Source organism: Phyllopteryx taeniolatus, chromosome 6 (genome assembly GCF_024500385.1).
Source record: "Phyllopteryx taeniolatus isolate TA_2022b chromosome 6, UOR_Ptae_1.2, whole genome shotgun sequence".
In the NCBI taxonomy this organism is placed as follows: Eukaryota; Metazoa; Chordata; class Actinopteri; order Syngnathiformes; family Syngnathidae; genus Phyllopteryx; species Phyllopteryx taeniolatus.
The window spans coordinates 32,056,251-32,080,688 of NC_084507.1; the positions used below are offsets into that span (position 1 = coordinate 32,056,251).

Sequence of the window (24,438 nt, forward strand, 5' to 3'; positions counted from 1 at the left end):
CAGGCCCATAACGGAGCGCTATGCTTTATTATTTCTTCAAACATTTAAATCTTCAGTTTGTTTTGGAGTTCCCCGCGGTGCAATGAAAGTTCAGCAGAGTGAGACCTCGCCGCAACATCCTCCTCCAAACATTGGGACCGAGAGGACATAAGCCCCGCCCTCTGGCGCGTCGTCACACCGCTAATCACGTGAGCACGATTATTCTCATTCTTATGAATAAGAGTGTGCCTTTGAAAATGACCAATATTAATGGCGAACTCGCTGCTTTCCACATGAGATTCGTCACCGCGTTCCCGCCGTCGCCATCAGCTTGACCTTCTGCCGCCTTTGGCTTCCCTCTTCCCGTGTGGTTAACCCAGATGACAAAAGAGGAAGAACTTTTCAAACTTTTTCTCTTCGGTCTTCTTCATTCTCTCCGGTCAGTTCCTCCTGTCGTCTTGTCGTCTCTTCACTTCTCGATGTTTCCGACGCAGGCAAACGTGTTGGTCTTGTTGCTTGTGACAGGTGAGTGATTTCTGGGTTTTAATCGGTTTTTTTTGTTTCCCCCCCCCTTCCACATTTGGTCTGATTTTGCTGAAATAAAAAGCAAATGACAATGAGGTTACCGTAAACAAAGCTTTTCGCCCCTTCTGGTATTTCCTTTTTTCTTTTCCTCAGCATTAACATTGATGCATTTTCACAGAAACAATACAAATGTATATTTGTTTTCGGAGAGTGTAAAGGTAAATGTTTCCACTTTGGAAAAACAATCTTTAGTCAAAATAAGAAATGTTCAGTCCTCTATGTATATGTACACACATGTAGACGTTTTACTGCAACTCACTGAGGATTTGTGACCGTCTCGTCCGTGTCCACGACGTCAGTCTTATACTGCCCCCTGGTGGCCAAGGCTCACGCACCGGAAGGAGCGACGCGACGGCAATTGAACTGAGCAGAAACTGTTGAATGGGAGGTGGATTATTTTTTCCCCGAGTCGGAGGTCACCCGGGAGAACTTCGGCTTTCGTTGGGCAGGACTGAATGAAGACTAGATCGAGACACTTGCCGTTACTACGGTCTGGGAGGACAAGGAAACCCTCGTAAAGTCCTTTGAGGCAGAACTACAAAGAAAAGATGATTGGCGTGAATACAGATGTCCAAACATTTGGCCCTCTCAAAGGAAGTCTGACTTCAGTACTCTCGAAATATACGACAAATGCTCGACATTTTAGTCAACGATGTCGTTACTGTGTGTTTTATAAAGTACGATATTATAGAGTGCTATTTTTCAGGTTCAATGGGCGCGGTGGAGAAGGTGCGTTACACGCCGGCGACGTGCGCGGTGCGCGGCTCCACCGTGATGCTCTTGTGCTCCTTCACGCCTTCCCAGGCGGTGGTGCGGGCGGTCTGGTGCATCAATCACCTCATCTGCCAAGGCACCACGCCGTCCGTCTACGACAGCGCCGCGCCGCGGTGCAACAACTGCCGCTACCTCTACCTGGGAGACTTGAAGGGAAACTGCACGCTGCAGATCCACAACGTCCAGGAGGCTGACAACACCACGTTCCGGTTCCGGATGGAAGGGCAAAACACTGCCGGACATTTCACTGGCACTACGGGGGTACAGGTCACCGTCATTGGTATGACCTTTACGTCACTCGAGTCATTACCGTAAACTTCATACAGAGGTACCTTGACTTACAAGTGCCCCGACTTACAAGTTTCTATAGGTATGAGCTGACACTTGCTCCAATTTTTGCTCTGTGTTAAAAGCCAAACTTTTAGTAATCACCAAGCTTCAGATACGCCGAAAGCCGTGTGAGAAGGAAAAAAATATTGAGCAATTAAGGTACAGTAATGCCCTGGCATGCATAAGTTGAATTGATGGAGAAATTGGTAAAAAAAAAAAAAAAAAATATGTCGGTGATAAAGAGAAAGGTGCCCATGACAGAGCCCTGGGGGACACCACCATCTGACTGGAATTGTTCTCCGAGATTATTGGAAGCCGGGTGAAATGTTGCCAAGCAGCGAGAACCGCGCAACTTTGCTGTTACACATCAGCGCGCAGACACACAATCGTCACATACACATTTAAACGCTCACACGCGCACAAAAACGTCACATACAGACACACAAACCAATGTGACATCAACACACACACACAAGCCCACGTTGGAGTGGCCGATAGCAAAAGTCGGTATTTTCAAGTGACTTTCAATAACCGTGTAAACATGTCAAAGGTCTTTGCCGTGGCCAAGAAAGTCGTCGCCACGGTAACAGTGTCCTCCTCCAGACGGCGAGCGGATGAAGGTGTCGAGCTCCGCCCCCGGGCGGGTGTCGGATGGCGCCACGGTAACGCTGAGCTGCGCCTCGACGTGTTCCTTCCACGGTCTGCAGGTCCGCTGGCATCGCGACGGCCGCGCCCTCCCGGAGTCGGGCCCCGCCCTGCGCCTGGGCCCCCTGGCGGCGGGCACCTCAGCCAACTACACTTGCGTCCTCGCCGTCGACGCCCGCACCATGTCGCCGCCCTTCAGACTCGACGTGGAACAACGGCGCTCTGGTAAATTACGCTGATGCCCTTCACTGCTGTTTCTTCTTCTTCGATGTCTGACCCCTGACCCCAGATGTTTCTGGAACGCTACAGCATTGTGCAATATTTCATGTGCTCCTCATGACCAACATGAGGCCGAGATTTGGCACAATAAAATTCCAATAACCAATTAATTTGAAAACTATACGATGCATTTTTGGGTCCTTCAACACTTACAATAAATTTATGAATTACAGGCAGAAGATTTGACGATAATACGATGTCCTTTAGTATTTCACTTTACAAAAGAAAGAAAAATGGGCAAAAATGTTGGTTTGAATCTCATTATCTTTGTCTTGTGTTGCAATATGTTAATATATAAACGATTTTCCTTTGTCTTGCGTCGCCATGCATTAACGTGTAAAAGACTTTTAGATTCTGTTCTTTACCTTCTTCCATGACTATTTGTCTCTTGTTGTATATATTTTGCTTTCAATGCCACCGTTCGTGTGTTTCGCCCAAATTAAAAAGCTTTTCTCTCCCCTTCGCGCACGAAAAGGCCGGCGAGTCGTCAACATGTCGATTTGCTTTCAGAGTCCGAAGACGCCACGGTCGCCGTGATTCTCGGCCTCGCGGCGGCGCTGGTCCTGGTCGTCGGGATCGTCTTGTTCATCGTGAAACGGTGCGCCAGCTAGCCTGATATTAGCTAGCCCCGTGCTAGCGGTTAGCATGAGCGGAGTTAGCACGCGTTTGTTGTTCCGCCAGGAGGCGTCGGCCGGAGTCGCGTCACGATGTCAAACGCGCACAAAACGAGCACGAGGTGAGGTCGCTGACATCCCATAATGCACCTGGGACAACTGTCCACCCACATAGTGTGTGTGCGTGTGCGTGGAATGCGTGTGTGTGTAGCAGTGTGAACACGTGTACAATAACACACCGCCGACTCCCGAGCGAGGCGGTCCCGACGGACAGGAAGTGGGTCAGAGTGCACAGGAAGTTAGCTACGCCGCCGTTCAGTTTAAACCAAAGGCTGTGAGCAGGTATTGCACACACACACACACACACACACACACACACTCAGTGGCAAACACACACGCCTGTTGTGTCGGTATTGAAGTGTCGCTGTTGTTGTTTGAGGTCGGCGGCGGCGAAGGAGGAGGACGTGGTCTACTCGTCCGTCACGCGTTCGACCGTGTGAGCGCTCGGCCGGCACAAAGCGACGTCACGCGACAACGGGAAGTGACGTCACGTGCACGTCGACCGCGATGCCGCACTTGCGAAAGTCGCAAAAAAAAAACAAACAAAAAAAAAAAAACAAACAACACTGGAGTGTCAATAAAGTTGAATAATTCAAGTGTTGACTGTTTGTCATGACATCATTTCCTGTTGCATCCCGCTGACTTCCTCTTTGGCGCGTGTTACGACAAGTGCTCGTCAACACTTCGCTTCCTTTTAACCTCATCCAAACAGGAAGTTTGCCAACGAGCTAACCGCCGAGCTCGCCTTCCCGTAGTTTCCATCAGAGGGGAGATGTGAACTTTGAACCGGAGACAGGACGCCTCAGCCGCTGGAATCCGACTTCTCGCCACACTTCTCGTTATTCGGTATCAGTATCTCGGGGCGCCAGCGTACCAATGTTTTCCGTCTTGAGCGTTCGCTGGCACAAAATGGAAAAGGTCAAAATAGCAAAATACAGAAAGTGCACAGTTCTCCAAAAACCAAATTTGACCCGAGTGGCCTGAACAAACAGGTTCCATGTGCTCGCCTGCGGAACTCTTCATCCTCCTCTTCAAACGCTCTCATCCAATCCCGAGCCGGCCCTCGACCCTCCGGACCAATGGCGAGACGTCACGCCGTCGGCCGACCCTCGGTTCCGCTGGGACGGACGCACGAGGACCGCGCTGACTCGGCGCTCGTCAGACCTTAAAAAGGGGCCCTCGGCGGCGCCGTCGGCACGGAGACGAGCGGGATGGCGAGATCGCTGGGCGTCGCCTTGGCGCTGGCCATGTGCCGCTGGGCGACACTCGGTGCCGGGCCTTCAGGTGAGCCTCACGAGTACGAGTTGTCGGTCAGGGTGAAACGGATTTGAGATTCGCCGGCGGGAAGTGGCGGGAATCTGGCAGGTCACGTGAGCGACGGCATTCGCGCATTCTCACGGGTCGGTGGGAGGTGAAGAGTAGCGTGTAAGGGTTAAGTACATTTTTCACGCATCTGTGCTTAACTCGAGTATTTATTTTGGGGACGACAATGCTTTTACGCCAATACAGAGTTTGAGTCAGTTGTGTGCAAACGGGTCGGCCATTTTCATCGTTGCTGTTGTTCAGAGTATCAGCTGGACTCGACGGCGACGGCGTGCGAGGCGCTGAGGGGCGGAGCCGAGCGACGGGACCACGGGCCGCAATGCGCACAAGATGGACGCTTTCGGTATGTGACAGCGGGAGAGCCGCACTCGCCGACGCGCAACGCAAAATGGCAACACTCGCCAGGGGCTGCTGTGGGCCACAACTCACGCCTAGACGCTCACGCGCCAACTAATTGACTTCGGCTCCTGACGTCGCCGGCTAGGCCACGCCCCTTCAACGCACACCCAACAAATGAATACTAGAATATGTACAGTAATCATAGTAGAGGCGCAAGTCAATCGAATAGTGGAAATTGAATCAATGTTCAAATGAATCGAAAACTGTAGTGCTTATTGATTGATCGTTCTATATGTTTCTATATGTTCACTGGATAAATGTCATGAAATGTATGTTTAAAGTGTGCGTGCGTGCGTGCGTGCGTGCGTGTGCGTGCGTTTAGACCTGTACAGTGCAGTGGGCGGGGCCAGCGGTGTTGGTGCGTGGACGCGGAAGGACAGGAAGTGGCTGGGACTCGAACCAACGGATCCGTTCCACAGTGTAAGACTGATGGTCACGTGACTTGCTCGCCAGCCGATGGCCAAGGCTGAAAGTTGCACGTGTCTCTGTCACCGTGGCAACAGGCGCGTCGCCGTGCCACCTGCAGTCGACCCTGCGATGCTCGCCATCGGGTCACTTCCTGCCAGTGCAGTGCGACTCCAGCAGGGGGCAGTGTTGGTGTGTGGACCAGGACGGCACGGAGCTGTACGGGACCAGGCAGACCGGGAAGGCGCACAGCTGTACGTGCACGCGAACACACGCGAACACACACACACACACTTGTTCAGTGTGCTCCGTTCCACTCCACTAATTGGCCCAGTGCTGCGTTCACTTACCCCGTGTGTGTTGGAAAATCCCTAAACCGAAACGCACACGTGCACACCTGACGCCCACCGCAGGTCCCGGCAGCTGCTCGGCGCTGGCTCGTCGTCTCCTTCACGCGGCCGTCTCGTCGTCTCGGTCTTCGCTGCCGCAGTGTTCCGAAGACGGCGACTTCCTCCCCGTTCAGTGTCGGCTCGTCAACGTGACGGACGGGCGAGAGCTGGACGTGCTGCGCGCCTTCAACACGTAACGCGCACGGCCACGCGCACGCTGCTCAGCTCACGTAAACGCCAAACACGCTCATCGCACTCGTCCGCCTCATTTGTTGCAGCTTCCCAGAGGCCTTTTCCACCTTCCGAGCTTTTCGGAAGTTCTTCCCGCTGGTTTCCGCCTACTGCTTCTGCTCTGACAGCAGGGGGCGCGAGATGGCCGCCACAGGTAGCCCCCGCCCCCGCCCCTCGCCCCGCCCCTCCTCCTCCTCCGACGACGACGACGATATTGAGATTTGTTGACGTTTCGCCGCAGGTGTGGAGCTCCTGTTGTCCGACGTGTACGACTCTGCCTTCTCTGGCGTCGGCGTCGCTCGATCCTTCGCCGAGTCGACCGTGTTCAAAGTTCTTCACAGGAGGATGCTGGGCCTCCGCCTCGCCGTCGGCGGACGATTCCGATGTAAGTTAGGCAGAGACGAATATCATCTCGCCGCTTTAATTATCCCGAAGGTCCTGTTGCTCACAGTGCGGCAGACTTTCCGAGCAATGCTTCGATCCCGGCAGGTCCGTCGGCGTGCGAGGACGAGCGGAGGACGGCGACGGCCACGTCCGGCGTTTTCGTACCGTCCTGCGAGGAGGACGGGGCCTTCTCCTCCGTGCAGTGCCAGCGGGGGGGCCAGTGTTGGTGCGTGGACCCCACGGGGGCGGAGCTTCCTGGGACGCGGCAGCACGGAGACTTCCTGGTTTGCGGTGAGTGTCTGGCCACGTGGATTCGGAACCGGGTCAAAATGCTCAACGCATCGTGACAACCCGAGGCAGGGTTTGGGTTGTCCTCCATCTTAAGTGGGTTTTTCCTCCCACATGCCGAAGCCGTCTCATCATTTTAGCTTCATCGAAGGATTTTTAATGTGCCTGGCGACCAGTCCAGGGTGTGCTGCCGGGATAGCTCGTGACATCCGTGACTCTAACCAGGACAGAGTCCATAGGAAAAGAACGGGCGGATGGAAATGTCGTGAATAGCAACGAAAGTGATGTTTCTTCTTCTTGTTGTCTGCGAAGGAGGTGACGTGTCCGAGGACTGCGCCTCGCTTCGTCGCGCGGCGCTCTCTCGCTTGTTCTCGGGTCCTCTCGAAGCTCGTCTTCCCGCCACCTCGTCCGAGGGACGCTCGGCTTCCTGTCGAGCCCTCCTGCGACCGATCGAGGCGCTCCTTCCCGCGGAGGCGGACCCGCTGTCCTTCCTGTCCGTCATGGCGGACGTCCTGCACGGGCTCTTCCCCTCGGCGGGCGGGGCTTCGGAGGCTCTGGCCGGCCCGTCCGCTCGTCGTCTGCAGGAATTTCTCTTTGGCGGAAAGTTCCTGAAGAACGCTGCCAGCTTCAACCTCAGCGGTGCGGTGGGAACGCGGGGTGTCGTGCGCGTGGATGCCGCCGCCCGCCCCCGCCGGCATCAGAAGCTGGTCCTCGCCGTCAGCCGTGCCCTGGAGGACCAGGACTTCCTGGCCGGCCTCCGACTCGCCCTGACGGGCAGCTCGGGGTCTGCCTCCTTGCGGCAGGTGCGCGCGAATTACAAATACGACAAAACACGCACAACTTGATTGAATGTGGAAAGCTAGCGCTGATGCTAATTGTAATGCTAATACTGGTCATGTTACATGAAACATTTTCAATGCTAAATGTTCATTCTAAATGCTAACGCCTTTGCCACTGTTAATTCTACAGCTACTGCTGTTACGTGCTAAATAATCACACCAATGATAATGCTAGGTTTAATATTACTGTTCAATGTTGAATGCAAAATGCTAATGAAATGCTCACCAATGCATTTTTTTAAATGCTAACGTTACTGTTGATGTTAGATGCTAAATGATCATGCTAATTCTAAAATTAATGTTAAATATAAAATTCTAAACGTAAAATGTTCATGGTAATGCTAATACCAATGCTAATGCCAAAGGTAAAGGTCAATGCTAAAAAACTGTAATCGTGCTAAAGTTACTGCTAGATGGTAAATAATCATGCTAATGTTAATGCTAATGCGAAACCATTCTTAGACACAGTTAGCTTTGTGGTTGTAGAGGCTTGGGACTGAGGACGCATCCTTGTGGTGTGCCTGTAGTATAGAAACCTTATGGGTGAGTCTATCGGCAATGACAACATGAAAGGTGGAGTTGTGTAGTTAATGAAATGTTGTGGTTAAAACCAATAATAATGCTAATGTGGCGAGGTATCCGTGTGATCACCTTCAGTAAATCCGCCTCCATCGTAACGTGGCGGCGCCGTCTTCCAGGTGCTGACGCCTGTGTTGCGTTCCTGCGCCGCCGGCAGCGAAGACGCCCCGACGTCCGTCTTCGTTCCCAGCTGTATGTCCGACGGGTCCTTCCGGGAGGTTCAGTGCCAGGGCGGCGAGTGCTGGTGCGTGACCCCGCGAGGCCGAGAGGTGGCGGGCACGCGGGCGGCCGGCGGCCGGCCCCGATGTCCGTCGCGCTGCGAGAGGGCGAGGGCGGCCGCCCTCGACGTGAAGGACAAGATGGCGGCGGGGGCCGAGGTCCACGTTCCGGCGTGCGCCGACGACGGGCGCTTTCTCCCGCTGCAGTGCGGACACTCGACGTGCTTCTGTGTTGACCAACAGGGGGCGCCGATCACTAGCCCGTCACCAGGGGGCGCCCTTGCCTGTGAGTCAGGAGACACATTTAGCAAGCGACTCTTTCTGCTCTTCTTCCTTCTCATCCTCCTTGTTCTTCTTTCCTCCAACCAATTCTTTCTCCTCCTTCTTCTCCCCCACCTCTTCTTTCTCCTGTCACTTCCTTTTCTGTCTCTTCTTCATCCTCTCTTCTCTTTTTCTCCCCGCCTCTTCCTCCTCTTTCTTCTCCCTCTTCCTCTCGTCTTCCAGGTCCAGGCGTAAACCCTCAGCAGCCTCGCTCCCCCTCAGGTCAGAAACCGAAGCGTTGACGATTGTATTACTTTGAAAGTATTCTTGACTTCCTGTCCTGCTCACACGCAGGTGAGTGCTCGCGGGCGTTTCAGGAAGTGACGGCCTTCAGACAGGAAGTGAGCAACATCGTGGCGCTCTCCAACTGCTCCCACCTCCCCGCCGGATACGCTTTCCTATTGGCCGAGGGTCTGCGTCTGACCCCGGAGGAGCTGCGAGCGGCCATATCGGAGGAGGCCTCGCGCCTCTCCGATTGGCTCCTGAGCCGCTCCAAAGCTGCGCTGCGATTGGCCGCCTACTCCAGTGAGTCCCGCCCTCCTACGCGTGACACGCTGATCGCGTCTTCTTCAAATCGAGTTCAAGTTGACCGTTCCACAGCGGGATCTGTGTCGGATTTCAAAACATTTTCTACTTTTGGGTACCTTATTTTTGAATGCAATCATTATGTAAGTGCAGTTTTTTTCCCCACTGTTAACGTTTGAAATTGTACAGAGGCTTCCAATGATATTAAATATGCTTTTTAGGAATACAACATTTTTGATTGTACTGTTGATTTAAGTTGCGCTTTAAGACATAGACTAAAATGAAATCCAATCAAGGTGACGGACTCGAGGGCGATTTCATTCGGTGCTCTCAAGAACATCTCTCCTGGCTGCTTTTCAGCCGTGCGGACGTTGCAGCCTGAAGGACGTCTCTCTTATCGGCCGTTCAGTCCGCAGTGTGACAACAACGGGGAATGGCGGCCCACGCAGTGTTACCGCAGCACAGGTGACACGCGCGCACACACGCACGCACACACACACACATTCACGTATTTGGGTGTGTGTTCAGGTCAGTGTTGGTGTGTTGATGAAGATGGCGAGTATGTTCCTGAATCTCTCAGCAGCCGTTCACGACCTCTGCACAAATGTAAGCGCACGTACAATACACACAGGTGTGCATGCGCGCGCGCACACACACGCACACACACACAGACACAACGGTATAAAAATGTGTGTGTGTTTGTGGTGCAGGTCTCACACGCTGTGAGAGAGCTCAGAGTCACTCGCTGCTCTCTGGTTGGATGAAAGCCTCTGACAGCACAGCCACTCCCTCCGGGTACCGCCCGCAGTGTGACAAGGTTAGCGTGCACATACACAAACACACACACACACAAGCACTTGTCCAAAGTGTTCTTTGGAGTTGCATTGTGGGTAATGACAAAGGAGAGCCTCAACAGAAAGGACAGAATGAAAGATGGCTGCCTATTGGCTAGAGCTGAACCATGTGACAGGAAGTGTTCGTGTGTTTGTGTGTCAGGATGGTGGCTTCTCCGTGCTGCAGACAGCGGGCGCCACGGGCTGGTGCGTCCACCCTGTGAGCGGAGAGAGACTGCGGAACGCCGTCGCGGGCGCGGATGGACGGCTCACGTGTACGCGTACACGCGCACGCACACCCGCACACGCACGCAACAGACAGGTGTGGCATTATAGCAGGTGTGGGGCAGCACGGCTCAGGCGGTAGAGTGGTCGCCTCCCAACCCCAGGGTTGCGGGTTCGACCTTCGGCCCAAGTGTCCTTGAGCGAGATACTGAACCTCCGGTCGCTCCTGATGCTGCGTCATCAGGAGACGGCACAAAAAGCGCTTTGTGGATCTTGAAGGTAGAAAAGCGCTAGACAGGTGAAAGCTCATGAATCCATTCCAGCCCCCCCCCCCCATAAAAAAAAAGCAAAATTTTTTTCTAACGAGTGAGTTCAATGTAAAGAAATCAACTGTTTTTGTGTGTCGCGTTCAGGTCCCAGCCGGTGTGAGCTTCAGGGTCGCCAGTGCCGTCCCGACGGCTCCTTCGTCCCTCTTCAGTGTGATGTCACTTCCTGTTGGTGTGTGTCTGAGGATGGACAGGAAGTGGAGGCGACCCGGCAACTCGGAGTGACGGGACGCCCGCCGTCTTGTGACCGTGAGTGCTCCCCGAACTGTCAGCTGATTGGATGACATCGGCAGTGTTGTTCACCTAATTAGCATTGTGCTGAGTCACATTGTAGCACCCTCTAGTGGACATGTGAAGACGTGATTAGCAAATGTGCTAGCGTCTAATTAGCATTGTGCTAAATGAATCCAAGTGTACATTGAGGCCAGCACCACCTGGTGGACCTGATAGGAAGTGCATCTTGCATCTCCAGGTCCCGACGTTTGTCCCGCCACCGCCGTCGCCCGCGGCGCCCTCGTCTGCCGCCCCACGCAAAACGGCCGCCAGACCTGTGATCTCGTGTGTCACCGCGGTTACCGCAACTCGCTTGCTGTCCGCAGCTTCACGTGCGACACGACCGCTCGCCGGTGGGAAGGCGACCTCCGACCTTTGCCTGGAGCCTGCCAGAGTACGACCTTTGAACTTGACCGAGTGTTTTCCAGAACAGTCCTCACGTGTGTGTCGTACTCATTGTGTGTGCGTGTAGTGATTACGCCTCCTCAGCGTCTGTGGGCGTCTCAAAATTGGTCGTTGGCGGCGCCATGTTTGAACCCTCAAGCGATACGTTCCCAGCTGTTGCACGACATGACCAGCAGGGGGCTCTGCTCAGCTCAGGTCTCATCTCGCACACACACACACGAACACAAACATGTAGACACGCTAACATCACGAAAGGAATGAATGAAAAGTGCTTCCTATTGGCCATGTGACACAGGTCAGGTGACATCACATGCACACAAACGCGACAACCACACAGTGAATAACACAGTGTTTGTGTGTGCGTGCATGTCTGTATGCGTGTGCGTGTATAGCTCCCCGCGTCGGGGCGCAGTGTGTCTCTATGCGATGACTCCTCATTGGGAGTGCGTTGTCATGGCGACACGTCGTTGAGCGTGACCGTCAGCTGGACCGCCTTGATGTCTGACCTCCCGACCTCTGAACTGCCTGACCTCCACGACATCGGTGAGTCGACGTCTGCGAGGCGCGTGTGGCGTGATGTCATTTCCTGTGACGTCACGCCATGATTTCCGTTGCGCTAGCGGCCTTCCTGAACGTCTCGCGTCTTTTGGAGCGTTTCGAGCGTCTGCTGACTCAGCGCATCGACGTCGCCTCACGACCTCAGCTGGTCTCCATGACGGCGCCCCAGGTGGGCTGTTCCCGTGGTTACCGCCTGAGCGACGACGGCGAAGGCTGCGGTGAGTTCGATGGTGACGACATCACGGATGTGTTCAGAATCGGTCGCTCATTCTCTACTCCATGACCACAGCAGAGATTTAAAAAAATATTTTTGTTTATATTTATTTAATATTTTGTTTATATTTAGCGCTCAAAAAATCCACCAAAAACAAAGAAATTTTCACAGTTTATTCAGTTGTATTTCACTTTTTGATGCCTATTCAGTGAATGATTCCGACTACAGGAAGTCCTCGTGTTCCGACGCACTCGACCTACGACCTTTCGACGCCTCGTCCGCCATTTTGTCCCAGCACCGTAATGTTTCCGCTTAGCTAGCGCATAGCGCTCGTCTGTGTTTGTGTGTGCCTTTTTTTCACACTCTCAGCAGTAACGGGAAGTACAGCATCTTATTTTTTTATTTGAATGTAATTGAGTTTCTTTATACGAAGCGTTAACCTTTCCTACTACGGTCACCTGACCGCGATCGGGAGACGCAGGGGTTAACTCCCTTCTCTCGTCGCACAGCCGAGCCGGGCGGCGGCAACAACGAAGGCACGAAGCGCCGATTTGCTGCTCGTACGGCTTCATGAGCGCCTCTGCACATTGGACGTCAACGGGTCCTCCGCTAATCGCTACCCTTCCCCGGTCGGCGTCACTCCGCTCGCCACTGTCCACACTCGCACCGGCGCGCACTCCTTCCTCCTTCGCAGTCCCGTCTCAATTTCGACTTTAACGGTGAAATCCGACTTCGTGTTACGTCGCCAGCGTCGGAGCGGAACTCGTTCGTAAATGGAGGACTTCCTGTATATATATGGACTATATCCAGTTGACGTTAGGGCTGGAACGAATAATCGAATAACAGCTGAAATAGGCAACAACGTCTCATTAAGTCGCTGCGTCGGGGAAGCTCGGACTCATTCCTTACTCTGGAATCACGAGATAGTGAGTAGACTACATAGTTGACTGCACTTGGCCTGAAACGATTCATCGAATTACATCTTCGTAATAGCCAACAGAGTCCCACTAAATAACGGTTTGGCTCGGAATGGCAAACTCGTTCCCGACTCATCAGGAATCACGACAATATCTGATGACATCATCTTTGTGCGCAGTTGTTTGCCCGGCTGGCAGCTACTCCGCCGAGGGGGCGTGTCTTCTGTGTCCCGAGGGAACCTATCAGGACACAGAAGGGCGGGACTTATGCAACCAGTGTCCCAGAGGCTCCTCCTCTCCCGGAGCCTTCGCCGTCCATCAATGTGAGCTGTCAATCATCTGCAGGACTGACACCATCATGCACGAACTCATTCTGTGAGTGATTGTGTGTGTGTGTGTGTGTAGGTGAGACAGACTGTCAGAGGCGTGGCCTCCGGTGCTCTGACGGCGGCGACTTCCTGCCGGCTCAGGTTGACTTCCTGTCTGGCAAGTGGAGCTGCTTTACCGGCGAGGGGGCGGAGCTTAACTGGACCACAAGTGACACGGCCCTCACTGATGACGAGTGCTCAGGTAATAAACAAACAACCAATCAGAGGGAGGATTTACTTTGTCCCCGTTGTTCAAAAGTAATCTGATTGGATTTTGGCCGATGGATTGGATCAATTCCCAATTGCTTGTTTCAAATCCAAATCGTATTCCGAAATGGGATTAGATCACAGAATGCAATTTTTTGGATCGAGCCCTCAATTTGTGTTGTTCAGGATTCTTCTGATCCCAGCAGTGAGGTGGATTCAGAGCGGATTTCAGGAACAAATTGGGATTTAAGTTAAATACAGAACAACGTTCATCATGGAGTCGATATCCATTTAGTTATTGATGTTTTTCCGGATGATTTCTAAACGAGACAGTTGAAATTATAAGACGATATTATAGATGAAAGATGGAGACGAGACGCGTTCCACTCGCCAGCACTCGACCAACGCAAAGCGCCTCTTCGCAACTCCACTTCAATGCTCAAAAGCTCCATTAAGGGTTCAGGGTTGAATTTCGAGCACTTAGGCTGGTAAAAGATATTTAAAATTAGGTACAATATTGATCTTTTCTGTTCTTTCTGATTCTTCAAAGAAATACAATCCGGTTTCGGAACGAGTGGGCCCAGCTCATCTGCGTATCGTGCGTCTCTTTGTTCGTGTAGTTCTCAGCAGGTTTCAGGCTGTCCCCGAGTCGGAGGTCACCTTCGGAGCTGAAGACACACAAGTCCTGCAGAGCATGACCTCTGACCTCAGAACATGTGCTGAAGGTAACACACACACACTGTTTGTACAAATAGCAGTTGTTGCATTGTTGTACAGTCGTGTAATCACGCGTTGTGTTTGTTCTGCAGCATGTGCAATGGACGCATCCTGCCACCATGTGGCGCTGTCCAGCAGCCAGTGTGAAGTGTACAGCACACACACTTTGAACACACGCTGCAACACTTCGGAGCAGGTACGCACACACATGCACGAACGCACACACTCACACACACCAAACACTGAGCGTGTGTGCGTGTGTGTAGGTGAAAGGGTTTCTGGGTAACAGTCAGGCCGAGCTCTTTGATTGGTTGAGGTGCTTTGTGAAGGTGAGGGGCGGGGCCTCCGATATGCTGGTCATCAGGAAGATTGGTGAGTAACCATGGCAACCAGGCAGCATGCATGTGCGTGTTTTTACACAGTCAGGTGTGTTTTAGGGGCGGAGTCTACTGCTGACTTCATGAGGTCATCGATGTCGAAGGCGGAGTCTGGCGTGTTTCGGACGTCGGTATTCGCTGACGCGTCGCTGGCCGACGCCCGTCGCTTCTGTGAGCTGGGCTGTCGTCGTGACGACTGTTGCCACGGCTTCATACTCAACCGCAACAGCCTGAACGGCGGTACGACATCAAGTGTGTGTGATGTGCGTCTTGTTTTGTGTTGCGTGCTTGTGTTGTTGTGTTTTTGACCGGCTATATATTTGTGTTGTTGTTCAATGTGTTGTGTGCTTGTGTACTTGAGTTGTTTAGTTCTTTTGTGCTTGTACTTATGTTACGGTGTACTTGTTGTGTTATGCGGTTGTGCTTTTGAGTGGTTGTGTATTCGTGTTGTAGTTGTGTGTATGTTTTGTTCGCTGCTTGTGTCCCTGTGGTCTGTTTGTGTTGTCATGAGCTGTAGTTGTTGTGTGGCTGTGTTGTTGTTGTTGTTGTTTTTGTGCGCTTGTGTTGCAGTCCGGTGGCGTTGTCTTGCGCTGTGTGTTTCCACGGAGACGCGACTTGTGGGCGGAGTCGTCCATCTGAGCCTCTTTGCCCCGCCCCCTCAGGTTCTCTGCTCTGCGGTTGGCTGAGAGCGCCACCCGTCCTGACGTGCGGCCAGCGCGACTGGGACGTGATCGGACGGAGCGCCGCCAATCGCATTTGTGGGGCGGGGCTCGCTTACAACAAGCACCGGCGTCACTTCCTGTTTGACTTTGGAGGACAACAATTCACCATCAGTGAGAAATATTCACAAACAACGACACGTAATCTACATTCTGTATAGCAAAAATAATATTTTCAAAGAGTTGAGTCTATACATCTATAGCTGTACATATACATATAAATAAATATACACACAGGCACACAAAAGTGTGACATGTTGCCAACAGCCGAGTCGGCGCTTCCTGCCTCCAGTGGGGACAAGAAGGACTACCAGGCATCCATCGTTGACTTCCAAGCTGTCTACCTGAAGACGGGTAGAGTGCCACGTTGTCCTCACACCGCGCGACGACGTGATGTCGTGTGACCTTTCTCCTCTTTCTGCAGACCAATCAGACGCTGCTTCCTGCGCAGTTGCTGCTGACTCGACTCCGCCGCTTGATGGTCGGTAACTTCAAGTATTTAGAGTGTGTGTGTGTATTAGTGTGTACGCGTGTACATGTTTGTGCATAACGTGAGTGCGCGTGTCCAGGTTCGGTGCTGACGAAGTTCGCGTCGCTGTCCGAAGACGACGTGTCGGTGGACAGCGAGAGGTCACTTCCTGCGCTGTCCTTCTTGCTCAACAAGAAGATCTTCACATCCCAGAATGCTTTGCTGTGGTGCCTCACACGTGTGTGCCCACGCACACCTGCACGCACGCACACACACACACACACACAGCCCGCAAACACAAACCTTGTGTTTTTGCGTTAGGCTGCGAGGGCGAGCCCGGCTGCTCGGTGGCACAGCTGACCGACGCCAACTCGTCCGATTTCTTCAAGTGCTTCCTGTTTCCCGACAGTCGCGTGTGCGGCGCCTACGACGCGCCGCTCAGGCGCCCCTGTCGCCCCCTGCTGGACAGGAAGCCCAACAATGCCTTCAGCAAGAATGGTACGCTCATGTCACATGTCATGCGTGATGTCTTCACACACCAGCTCTCTGTGTGTGTGTGTGTGTGTGTGTGTGTGTGTCTGTGTGTGTGTGTGCGTGTGTACCTGGTCCTAAATGTAGTGGACCTCGGGGGTCCGGTGAAGAACTTCTATGAGCGAGTTTCCTTCAAAAAGATGGTCTCTTATTCGGTGCGCAATCGAGTTAACGTGAAGGCAAACACACCGCTGCCTGACGGGTAACACACACACAAACACACGCATTTTTTATGCACACACACGTGCACAAACACATGTTTCACGTGTGTATTTGCAGGTTCATGGATTGCGAGCGTCGTTGCGATGAGGATGCTTGTTGCCGTGGTTTCGGCTTCATCGCGGACTCCAAAAATGGTAGCACGCGACGTGTGTCGTAACACATCTGTAACACACGCGTAACTGTGTGTGCGTGTGCAGGTGGCACGGGGGTCGCGTGTGTGATTCTGATCAGTCTCGGGATTCAAACGTGCGCTGAAGATCCGCAGAGCTCTTGGACCGTTGGAGATTGTGCACCAAATGACGTCCACACCGCGCCACAACCCTTTGGGTGGTACCAAAAACCTGGTAAGACACACAGGACACACACACACACACACACACACACACTGAGTTCCGTGTGTGTGTTTTCAGTGAATCGGTGGACTTCATCTCCAGCCTTGTGTCCTGCCTTCAGTCTGCCGACTTTGCAAAATAACGGTAAGATGGACCGGTGGCACACAGGTTGGCATCCACTCACGGCCGGTCGCTGCCACGTCACTCGCAGTACGTGGCAAGTTAATACCAGTGTACAGCAAGTCACCGCCGTTCTCTGCCCAAGTCGGATCCAAGTCACTACCGGACGCTGCCAAGTCAGCGTCAGTTGCCGCCAGTTAATGACAAACTGAGTCAAGTGCACTCGCTGCCAGTCATCCCAGGAGTCAGTACTAGTTACTATCCTAACAAGTCCTTACTAGTCAGTATCAGTACACTCAATCTGTCCAGCCACTTTTCTGAGGCGGGAAGAGAAATAAGGTTAGCTTCCATTAGAAGTTTGACTTTCGCTCTATTTTTGCAGTACACGTGTGTTGTTGTGTAAGTTGTGTTGTTGCGCATCAGTGTCCATGGACGAGTGGAGCGTGCTGCCCGAGTCGTCGGTTCTGCTGGACGCGTCGTCTCCTTCTTATGATGTCATCCACATCAGCCGCGACATCGCCACCGACCCGGTCCGGACCAGAGACTGGTGTCTCCACGGTAACCCAGGCCTAATCATTATGAAGGGATTTTTATGTACCGGACTATAGTGGACCTAGATAGTTCACAAAAGTGTCCGCTGACAATTTCGATTTGGTAGAATCGACGACGTAAAAATCTCTTTGTAGTGACGAGGAAAACGAGCGTTCCCAATCATTCGTCATTCCTGACTCCACAATCACGACACTCAATTTAATCGAATACTCCTGAATCCCGACAACGGGATTTTTATATCGTGGACTACATCGTTGACTTCAGGGGTGAAACGATGAATCGGTACTAATAATGAATACTCCCAAGTGGACGATGTAGTGGCGAGGGAGTGATTTGGAAGCCAGTCCAAGTCATGTGTCACATGACAGTAGTACCAAAGCGTCCATGTTGAATGAGGTCACGCGACTTCCCATTTCAGTCTGCCAGGAGGCGGAGTCTTGCGCTGCCGTGTCATTGGCCGAGTTGGCGTCGGCCACCCGCTGCGTCCTTTACCCGGACACCACCGTGTGCGGCCTAAGCTCCGCCTCGCCAAGCCCCGCCACCTCTTGCCGGCTGGTGCTCAGAGAGCCCGCCCCTCAGGTGTACCTGAAGAGAGGTGAGCTTGTGTCTTTCTTTGTACATGCGTGTACTTCACAGGTGTTTGTGTGTCGTGTTATTCATATATGTGCGTGTATAGCGTACGTGTGTGTTAGTAACGTGTGTTCACCCCGTTATCTCGTCGTCAGCGTTGTCGTCGTCACCCCCGGTGACGAACGTGACCATCGCGGGTCACGGCACCCTACGGGGCGTCGCCGCGGAAACGGCGCTGGGCACCGACAGGAAGTCGGTGGTTCAGTTCCTCGGCGTTCCGTACGCCCGCCCGCCAATCGGATCGCTCCGCTTTCGCGACGCGCAGCCGGCGGACTGGACGGGGACGTGGGACGCCACCAACGCGCGGTAAGCGAGAGCGTGCCCGATGCGCGCTCGACACGGCTGACGCACGCGTGTCCTTCAGGTCCGCTTGCGTCCAACCGGGCCGAGCCGACGCCAGCGAGGACTGCCTCTACCTCAACGTCTTCAAGCCCGTCGCCACGGTGAAGCCTCGCAACTGATATGCAAATGCGGTCACGTGACATCGGCTGACCTTTCTTTCCGTGCGTGTGTGCGTGCGTGTCAGAGGGGGCGTGTGCCGGTGCTGGTCTTTTTCGTCAACCCGTCGACCAATCACAGTCAAGCCATCCTGGACGGCTCCACCCTCGCGGCGGTCGGGAGCATCGTCGTGGTGACGGCCGGATACAGGACGGCCGCGCTCGGCTTCCTCTGCGCAGGTCGACACGCCCCCTCTGACACACACGTGTACACAAACATGCGTTCCCACGCACACGCGTGAATGGCGTGTCCGCATCTGTTCTGCGTGCGTTCAGGCGCGTCGTCGGGCACGTGCGGCAACTGGGGCGCGTCGGACCAGGAGGCGGTGCTCGTCTGGGTCGACGCCCACATTTCAGCACTGGGCGGAGACAAGAGCAGAGTGACTGTGGGGGCGGAGCGTGGCGGCGCTGACATCATCAGCTTGCGACTCATGCATCACACGCCCCTTTTCCAACGCATGCTGCTCATGGTCAGTTGTATGTGACGTGCGTGTATTTCTTTGTGTGTTATTAACACGTGTTTGTGTGTACCTGCATGTGTGCCCCGTGCAGGGCGGCTCTCTGTTCTCGCCGTCTTTGTTCCAAACGCCGTCCGCCGCCAGACGTCAGACGCTGGCGTTGGCCGCCGAGCTCGACTGCGCCGCGGATAACGACCGGCGGATGGCGGCGTGCCTAAGGGCGGCGCCCGTGCACACGCTCAACGCCGCCCAGACCAAGGTACGGCTCACGAGCCCCGCCCGCGTCCGTGTTGGCGTTCGTCACGTGACTTCCTGCGTTTTCAGCTGCTGGCCGCCAGCGGGCCGTTCCGATCCTGGTCGCCCACGCGCCGCGAAGACGCCAAAGCGCCGGCGTCTCTGCGCAGAGTCGACCTTCTACTCGGAACGTCGCAGCAGGACGGAATCATTGGACGAGCGCGCGGTGTCAAGGTCAGAGGTCGCGGCGTGTTGGCGCATCGTAGCAACACGTGAGCGCAGACACACGAGTACACGCGTGCGTGTTGTGTTCTTAGGACTTTGCGGCCACGCTGCCCGGCGGCGGCGGTGCCGAGGCGGCGTTTTACGAGGCGCTGAATCGTTCGCTGGGCGGAGCCTCAGAGAGTCCGCCGCTCAGGGAGGCGGCCGCCTGGTTCTATTCGCTGGACCATAGCTCCGCCCCCGCCGGATACAACCTTTTCTCCCGCGCACTCGACAACGCCACAAGGTCAGAGCAGTGCGTGTGCGCGTGTGTGTTGTATCACTGAGGTCGGATGAACTTCGTTTATTTCCGAGTGTAAACTGCCCGAACAACATAGAGAGGTCTTCGCGTTTGCCATTTTTGTCCAATATCGCGCAGCCTTACTTCCATATTGCTTTTCCCATTACAAGCAAATGAGTTTTGCAGTCTTGAATGAAACTTAGTGTGTTGGGTTGTGTTGCGTGTGTTGCAGAGACATGTTCATCGTGTGTCCCGCGCGGCGGATGGGTCGCCACTTCGCTAAGAGCGGCGCCAACGTCTTCATGTACCACCTGCCGGCGGGCAGCAGCAGGTGCAGAGCGTTTCCCGCGCCGCGCCCGGCTCGCTTCCCGTCCTGACGAGGCCGACTTCCTGTTTGCAGGGCCGACGTTTCGGTCCCGCTGGACGTGCAGTTGGTGTTCGGGGCTCCTCACCGGCCGATCGGCTCTCGCCGTTTCACCGCCGCCGAGCGCCGCCTCTCGTTGGCGGCCATGACCTACGTGGCCAACTTTGTCGCCAGCGGGTGAGGACAGACAGACAGACAGGCCGACCGGCTAACTGTCGCACGGTCTGTCCGTCTGTCTGGCCGACGAAGTGATAGCCTGAAAGACTGACTGTCAGTTTGCGTGCCTGCCTTTCTTCTTCTCTCACTTACTGACGAACAAACGGGTCGGTTAGCTAACTGTCTAACTTTCGCCGTCTGTCTCTCGACTTCACTGACTAACCGACAAACACGAAGAAATGGCCCGTCCGTCTGCAATGTGAGCGTTTTTCTCTTCTGCCAGCGATCCAAACCCGTCAGCGTCGTGGCCGGCGACCGCTCTTCCCCGCTGGCGACCGGTCCTGCCCTCTCTGGCCCCTCCCGCCTTCCTGGAGCTAAGCCCCGCCCTCGTCCAGAAGCGAGGCCCGCGCGATCGCAGCTGCTCTTTCTGGGACGATCTGGCAAAGGCGCTCGAGCCGCACGGTCGGTCGCGTCGCTCCGCGGCGACCCGTCGCGCGGAGACGACTTCTCACCCCGACCGCCTTCTGTTTCCTAGGCCGGCCGGGGGCGGAGCCTAAGTTCGACCCCGAGCTTCCGGTGGACGCGCCCGACAGCCAATCGCGGAGCGACAAAGATGCCTACAACTGAGGATGACGACGCCGTCGCCACGGTGTGATGTCATTGCTCTCCGTCCAATCGCATGTCAGAACAACGTTATGATTTTTGATGATCAATTCTGTCTTCAATCGATTCACAAATAAACAAAAAGTACAAATATCGACCTGGTGATTGTCATCATTGTCACACACAAACACATGGGGATGAATGGTGTGAACACACAAACACACACACGCGAGAGCGGTGAAAAAAGTGGCGTGAACACACATTATTGAGCACACACACACACACACTAATGAGTGGTGTCAGCACACACGCACGCGTCTATAAGTGTGCATGCGCATGAAGGTGCACATCCGTCCGCCGCGAGGCGCTCCGTTCCTGCAGGTGTGATGGGGGTGTGGCCCCAGCCGCACCCTCAGGCTCCGCCTCTCTGCAGGTGACGGCTTTAAAAACCCGAGTACTCACGCGCGCACACACACCTGCACAGACGCACGCCCTGCACAAGGATGTGGACGATGACCACAAGACTGCTTGCCGTGGGGATCACAGGTCAGCACATAGGTCAAAGTTCACGCTACACTGTGTCTGTGTGTGTGTGTGTGTGTGAAGTTTGCCGTTTGTCAACGTGTGCAGCTTGTATCATCACGGGCGGGGTTTCCACGACAACGCTCCCGGCGCCGTCGACCGGGGGCTCGGCGACGGTCGGCGCGTCCACCGACTCGTCGACAGGCGTCATGACGACACAACGGCGGGCAAACAATACCCAACAGTACACCCCGTTTCCTGTCTCCACGGCAACGACCGCCAACGTGACGACCGTCACGCCGACATGGAGCAACGCCACGTGGGGCGCTGCGAGTAAGACTCCTCCTCCAGCCGGCGGCGGCGGCGGCATTCCCGGTTGGGGGATCGCTCTTCTGGTTCTGGCCGCCGTGCTCCTCACGCTCCTCCTCCTGATGCTCGTCACCACGGTCAGCGCCTCCGTTTTTATTGGATTTATATGTTATTATTGGCAGCACGGTGATTACGTGGTTAGCGCGTCTGCCTCACAGCTCTTTGGTTCTGGGTCGGAATCTGGACTCTGGCCTCCCAGTGTGGACTTCGTATGTTGGCCTTGTGCATTTCCAAAACCTGTTAGCATGTAGCATGTGTTTAAAGGTCTGAATGTGAGTGAGGACGCATGCCCGGAGATTGACCCGCGACCAGTCCGGGGCGTAGCCCGCCCCTTTCCCAAAGTCAGCTGGGAGAGGCTGCAGCTCGCCCAAAAGCGACCCGTCGCGGGAAGCGCTGCATAAAGCGGACAGACGGATGTGTAATGATGATGATGACGATGATGATGATGATGATGAGGAGGTCACTTCCGCTTACGGCGTCTTCTTCTTCTTCCTGTCAGATGTTGTGGTGTTGCTGCAACAGGGGGCGCTACAACTCCCCCGACGACATCCCGCTCTACACCACGCACTCTCGATTCTGGAACGCCAAATCCGCCCTCGCCGACGTGAGTCACGCCGCACGTCGCGTGCCGTCACTAGGACAGGCCGCATGCCACGCGGCGTCACGAAGAGACGTCCCCGGGGACACTCGGCAGGTCGTACGGGTCATTAGGACGCGCCACGTGTCATGTCACAGAAAAGGGCAAACACGTCACAAGGAAACACCTCACGTCACTTTCCCACGCTTCAAGAAAGCAAAACATGTCGCCGGGTCATGCCACACGTCACTCGGGCACCCCGCATGTTAAAAGATCATGTCGAGCCGTCACACGTCACTACAACTGATCGTCCAAACCACAAGGTCACTTCACCACGTGTCTCCGGGCGCACGACAACACGCCGCACGTCATAGGTGGCTGCGGGACACGTCACATGACAAAAGAAAATGTCGCAACGTCACGCGTCCCACAATGTGCCGTCGATGTTCTTAGGACAGGTCGTACGTGTGCCGGTTGACGCTGTTGTTCTTGTTCCAGCAGGATGTGGACAAAAAATGAAGATGACCAAGCGAGGAGACGGCGCTTGAGCCCACGAAACAAAAACATGATTCGGATCGATTCCTAATGATTCATTCAGATCTTGAGATTACGTAATAAGGATAATCAGAGACAATGTTGACGAGCAGAAGAAGAAGATGAAGCGGAAGAGGAAGAAGAAGGAGAAGGAGAAGAAGAAGAAGGTTTGGATGAAGAAGGCGTTTGTTTGTGTTCTTCGGGTCTGAAGTCCGCATGTTCCGAGCGGGCTCGGCTCGGTGAGTCAGCGGCCGGCTGACGAATTACTCCGGACGTGTCGACTTTGGTGTTTGTCTCCCTGACAACCGTGTTAATCAATCAATCAATAAATAAACAAGCGCTTTTGTATCAGAGCTTTCGCCGTTCCCATTTACGACGACGACATTCCCGTTTGTCCGCTCGCCACGTGCGTGAGCGTTCCTGAGGGAACGTGTCACGAGCGACAAAAGCGCCACGAGTACGTGACGGCGACGTGATGTTGAAACCGGCCATTTTCCGATTTTGCAATGGCGTCTTCTCGATCCTTCTCATTTTCGCCGTCAAACTGACAGCAATTGCATCGCCGGAATGACTTCAAACTGAAAACAAGAATCGGAATCATAGCGAATCAAGGACAGGCCGTTTCCAATTGTGGATGCGAATGTTAGGAACGTGTCGTTTTCCGCAACGCAATCCGGGAACATTTTCATCGTTGTCAGAACCGCAGAAAATCTCAACCGAATTGAAAAATCCTAATTGAGGTGGGAAAAGGCCTTTTCTATGATAAAAAGTATTACCTTGTGCAAAACAACGAGAAAAACACGATTTTGGCTAAATTCACTTCACAAAAAAGGGGCAGAAAATGGCGGCGTTTTTTTCTGGATTCGGTGAAATATTTCCTGGTTTCTGATTTGAGTCTCAAAGGAAAGCAGGCAAACGTTAGTTTTGTTTTGTTTTGTCGGCCAACAAAGTGACACGGCCGATGTACGTGACGCCAATTACGGACGTGGCTGTTTTGGTCAAATATTCACCGGAGGATTTATTCATTTTGGATGACATTTATGAAGAAAAATGCCTGTCATCCCGACTGCCGGTGAGGCTAATGGAGGAGCTAGCTCGCTAGCTCGCTCGCTAGCTCACATAGTCCCACTGCCACACCTTGAAAGTAAATAGTTCACTAACCCGTCACACATCACCCACTGCTTTACTTATTTCAACACTGCACTGCCAGCTCCTAAACTTGCCACCGCGAATAAAATCGTATTTGCCGAGGTCATGACGTCACCGTTTCAATATTACGAGTGTGTGCGTGCGTGCGGGTGTAAAGCTTGATTGTTTTTTTTTTTTTTTTTTTCCATTTCACTCGTAATAACAAACATTGAGTCACGTGGAAAGGTTTTGAAACTTTAAGAAGCTCGCCAGTAAATCGAATTCGCCCAAACTCCATCCGTCACATGCGGCGGGCTCATTGTAGGAAAACG

General features: G+C 53.9%; 3 protein-coding genes across 6 annotated transcripts; all 3 read left to right on the forward strand.

Moving 5' to 3' along the window:
• The first annotated feature begins 58 nt into the window (after positions 1 to 58).
• Positions 59 to 3,862, forward strand: LOC133479850 (uncharacterized). 3 transcript variants are annotated; one of them, XM_061777341.1, is made up of 8 exons: positions 60 to 504; positions 1,271 to 1,293; positions 1,369 to 1,618; positions 2,272 to 2,538; positions 3,103 to 3,190; positions 3,274 to 3,328; positions 3,418 to 3,548; positions 3,646 to 3,862. In XM_061777341.1, the coding sequence occupies exons 1-8, from the start codon at positions 360 to 362 to the stop codon at positions 3,704 to 3,706; spliced, it is 1,020 nt and encodes a 339-aa protein (XP_061633325.1). In that variant the 5' UTR covers positions 60 to 359; the 3' UTR covers positions 3,707 to 3,862. The 3 variants fall into 3 exon arrangements, with proteins under 3 accessions (XP_061633324.1, XP_061633325.1, XP_061633323.1); XM_061777340.1 differs by having other exon boundaries at positions 59 to 504; positions 1,271 to 1,618; positions 3,421 to 3,548; XM_061777339.1 differs by having other exon boundaries at positions 62 to 504; positions 1,271 to 1,618.
• A 316-nt stretch (positions 3,863 to 4,178) lies between these two features.
• tg (thyroglobulin) lies at positions 4,179 to 21,133 on the forward strand. Its single transcript, XM_061777289.1, has 49 exons — positions 4,179 to 4,550; positions 4,833 to 4,932; positions 5,311 to 5,408; positions 5,492 to 5,647; positions 5,807 to 5,975; positions 6,061 to 6,167; positions 6,255 to 6,398; positions 6,503 to 6,688; positions 6,998 to 7,488; positions 8,223 to 8,607; positions 8,826 to 8,864; positions 8,937 to 9,167; positions 9,528 to 9,632; positions 9,696 to 9,773; positions 9,878 to 9,984; positions 10,164 to 10,275; positions 10,639 to 10,800; positions 11,024 to 11,218; positions 11,297 to 11,424; positions 11,622 to 11,772; positions 11,850 to 12,005; positions 13,098 to 13,241; positions 13,324 to 13,488; positions 14,114 to 14,218; positions 14,303 to 14,406; positions 14,477 to 14,582; positions 14,648 to 14,827; positions 15,250 to 15,420; positions 15,574 to 15,660; positions 15,731 to 15,787; positions 15,876 to 16,013; positions 16,097 to 16,273; positions 16,394 to 16,508; positions 16,586 to 16,662; positions 16,726 to 16,872; positions 16,939 to 17,004; positions 17,404 to 17,538; positions 17,951 to 18,127; positions 18,258 to 18,468; positions 18,527 to 18,605; positions 18,689 to 18,839; positions 18,936 to 19,129; positions 19,212 to 19,376; positions 19,442 to 19,585; positions 19,669 to 19,859; positions 20,086 to 20,184; positions 20,254 to 20,394; positions 20,657 to 20,835; positions 20,909 to 21,133. The coding sequence occupies exons 1-49, from the start codon at positions 4,478 to 4,480 to the stop codon at positions 20,998 to 21,000; spliced, it is 7,170 nt and encodes a 2,389-aa protein (XP_061633273.1). The 5' UTR covers positions 4,179 to 4,477; the 3' UTR covers positions 21,001 to 21,133.
• Positions 21,134 to 21,414: 281 nt separating this feature from the next.
• Positions 21,415 to 23,331, forward strand: LOC133479852 (mucin-1-like). Of its 2 annotated transcripts, none has more exons than XM_061777345.1 (4): positions 21,415 to 21,522; positions 21,607 to 21,944; positions 22,367 to 22,471; positions 22,943 to 23,331. In XM_061777345.1, the coding sequence occupies exons 1-4, from the start codon at positions 21,480 to 21,482 to the stop codon at positions 22,961 to 22,963; spliced, it is 507 nt and encodes a 168-aa protein (XP_061633329.1). In that variant the 5' UTR covers positions 21,415 to 21,479; the 3' UTR covers positions 22,964 to 23,331. The 2 variants fall into 2 exon arrangements, with proteins under 2 accessions (XP_061633329.1, XP_061633330.1); XM_061777346.1 differs by having other exon boundaries at positions 22,946 to 23,331.
• Positions 23,332 to 24,438: the final 1,107 nt, after the last annotated feature.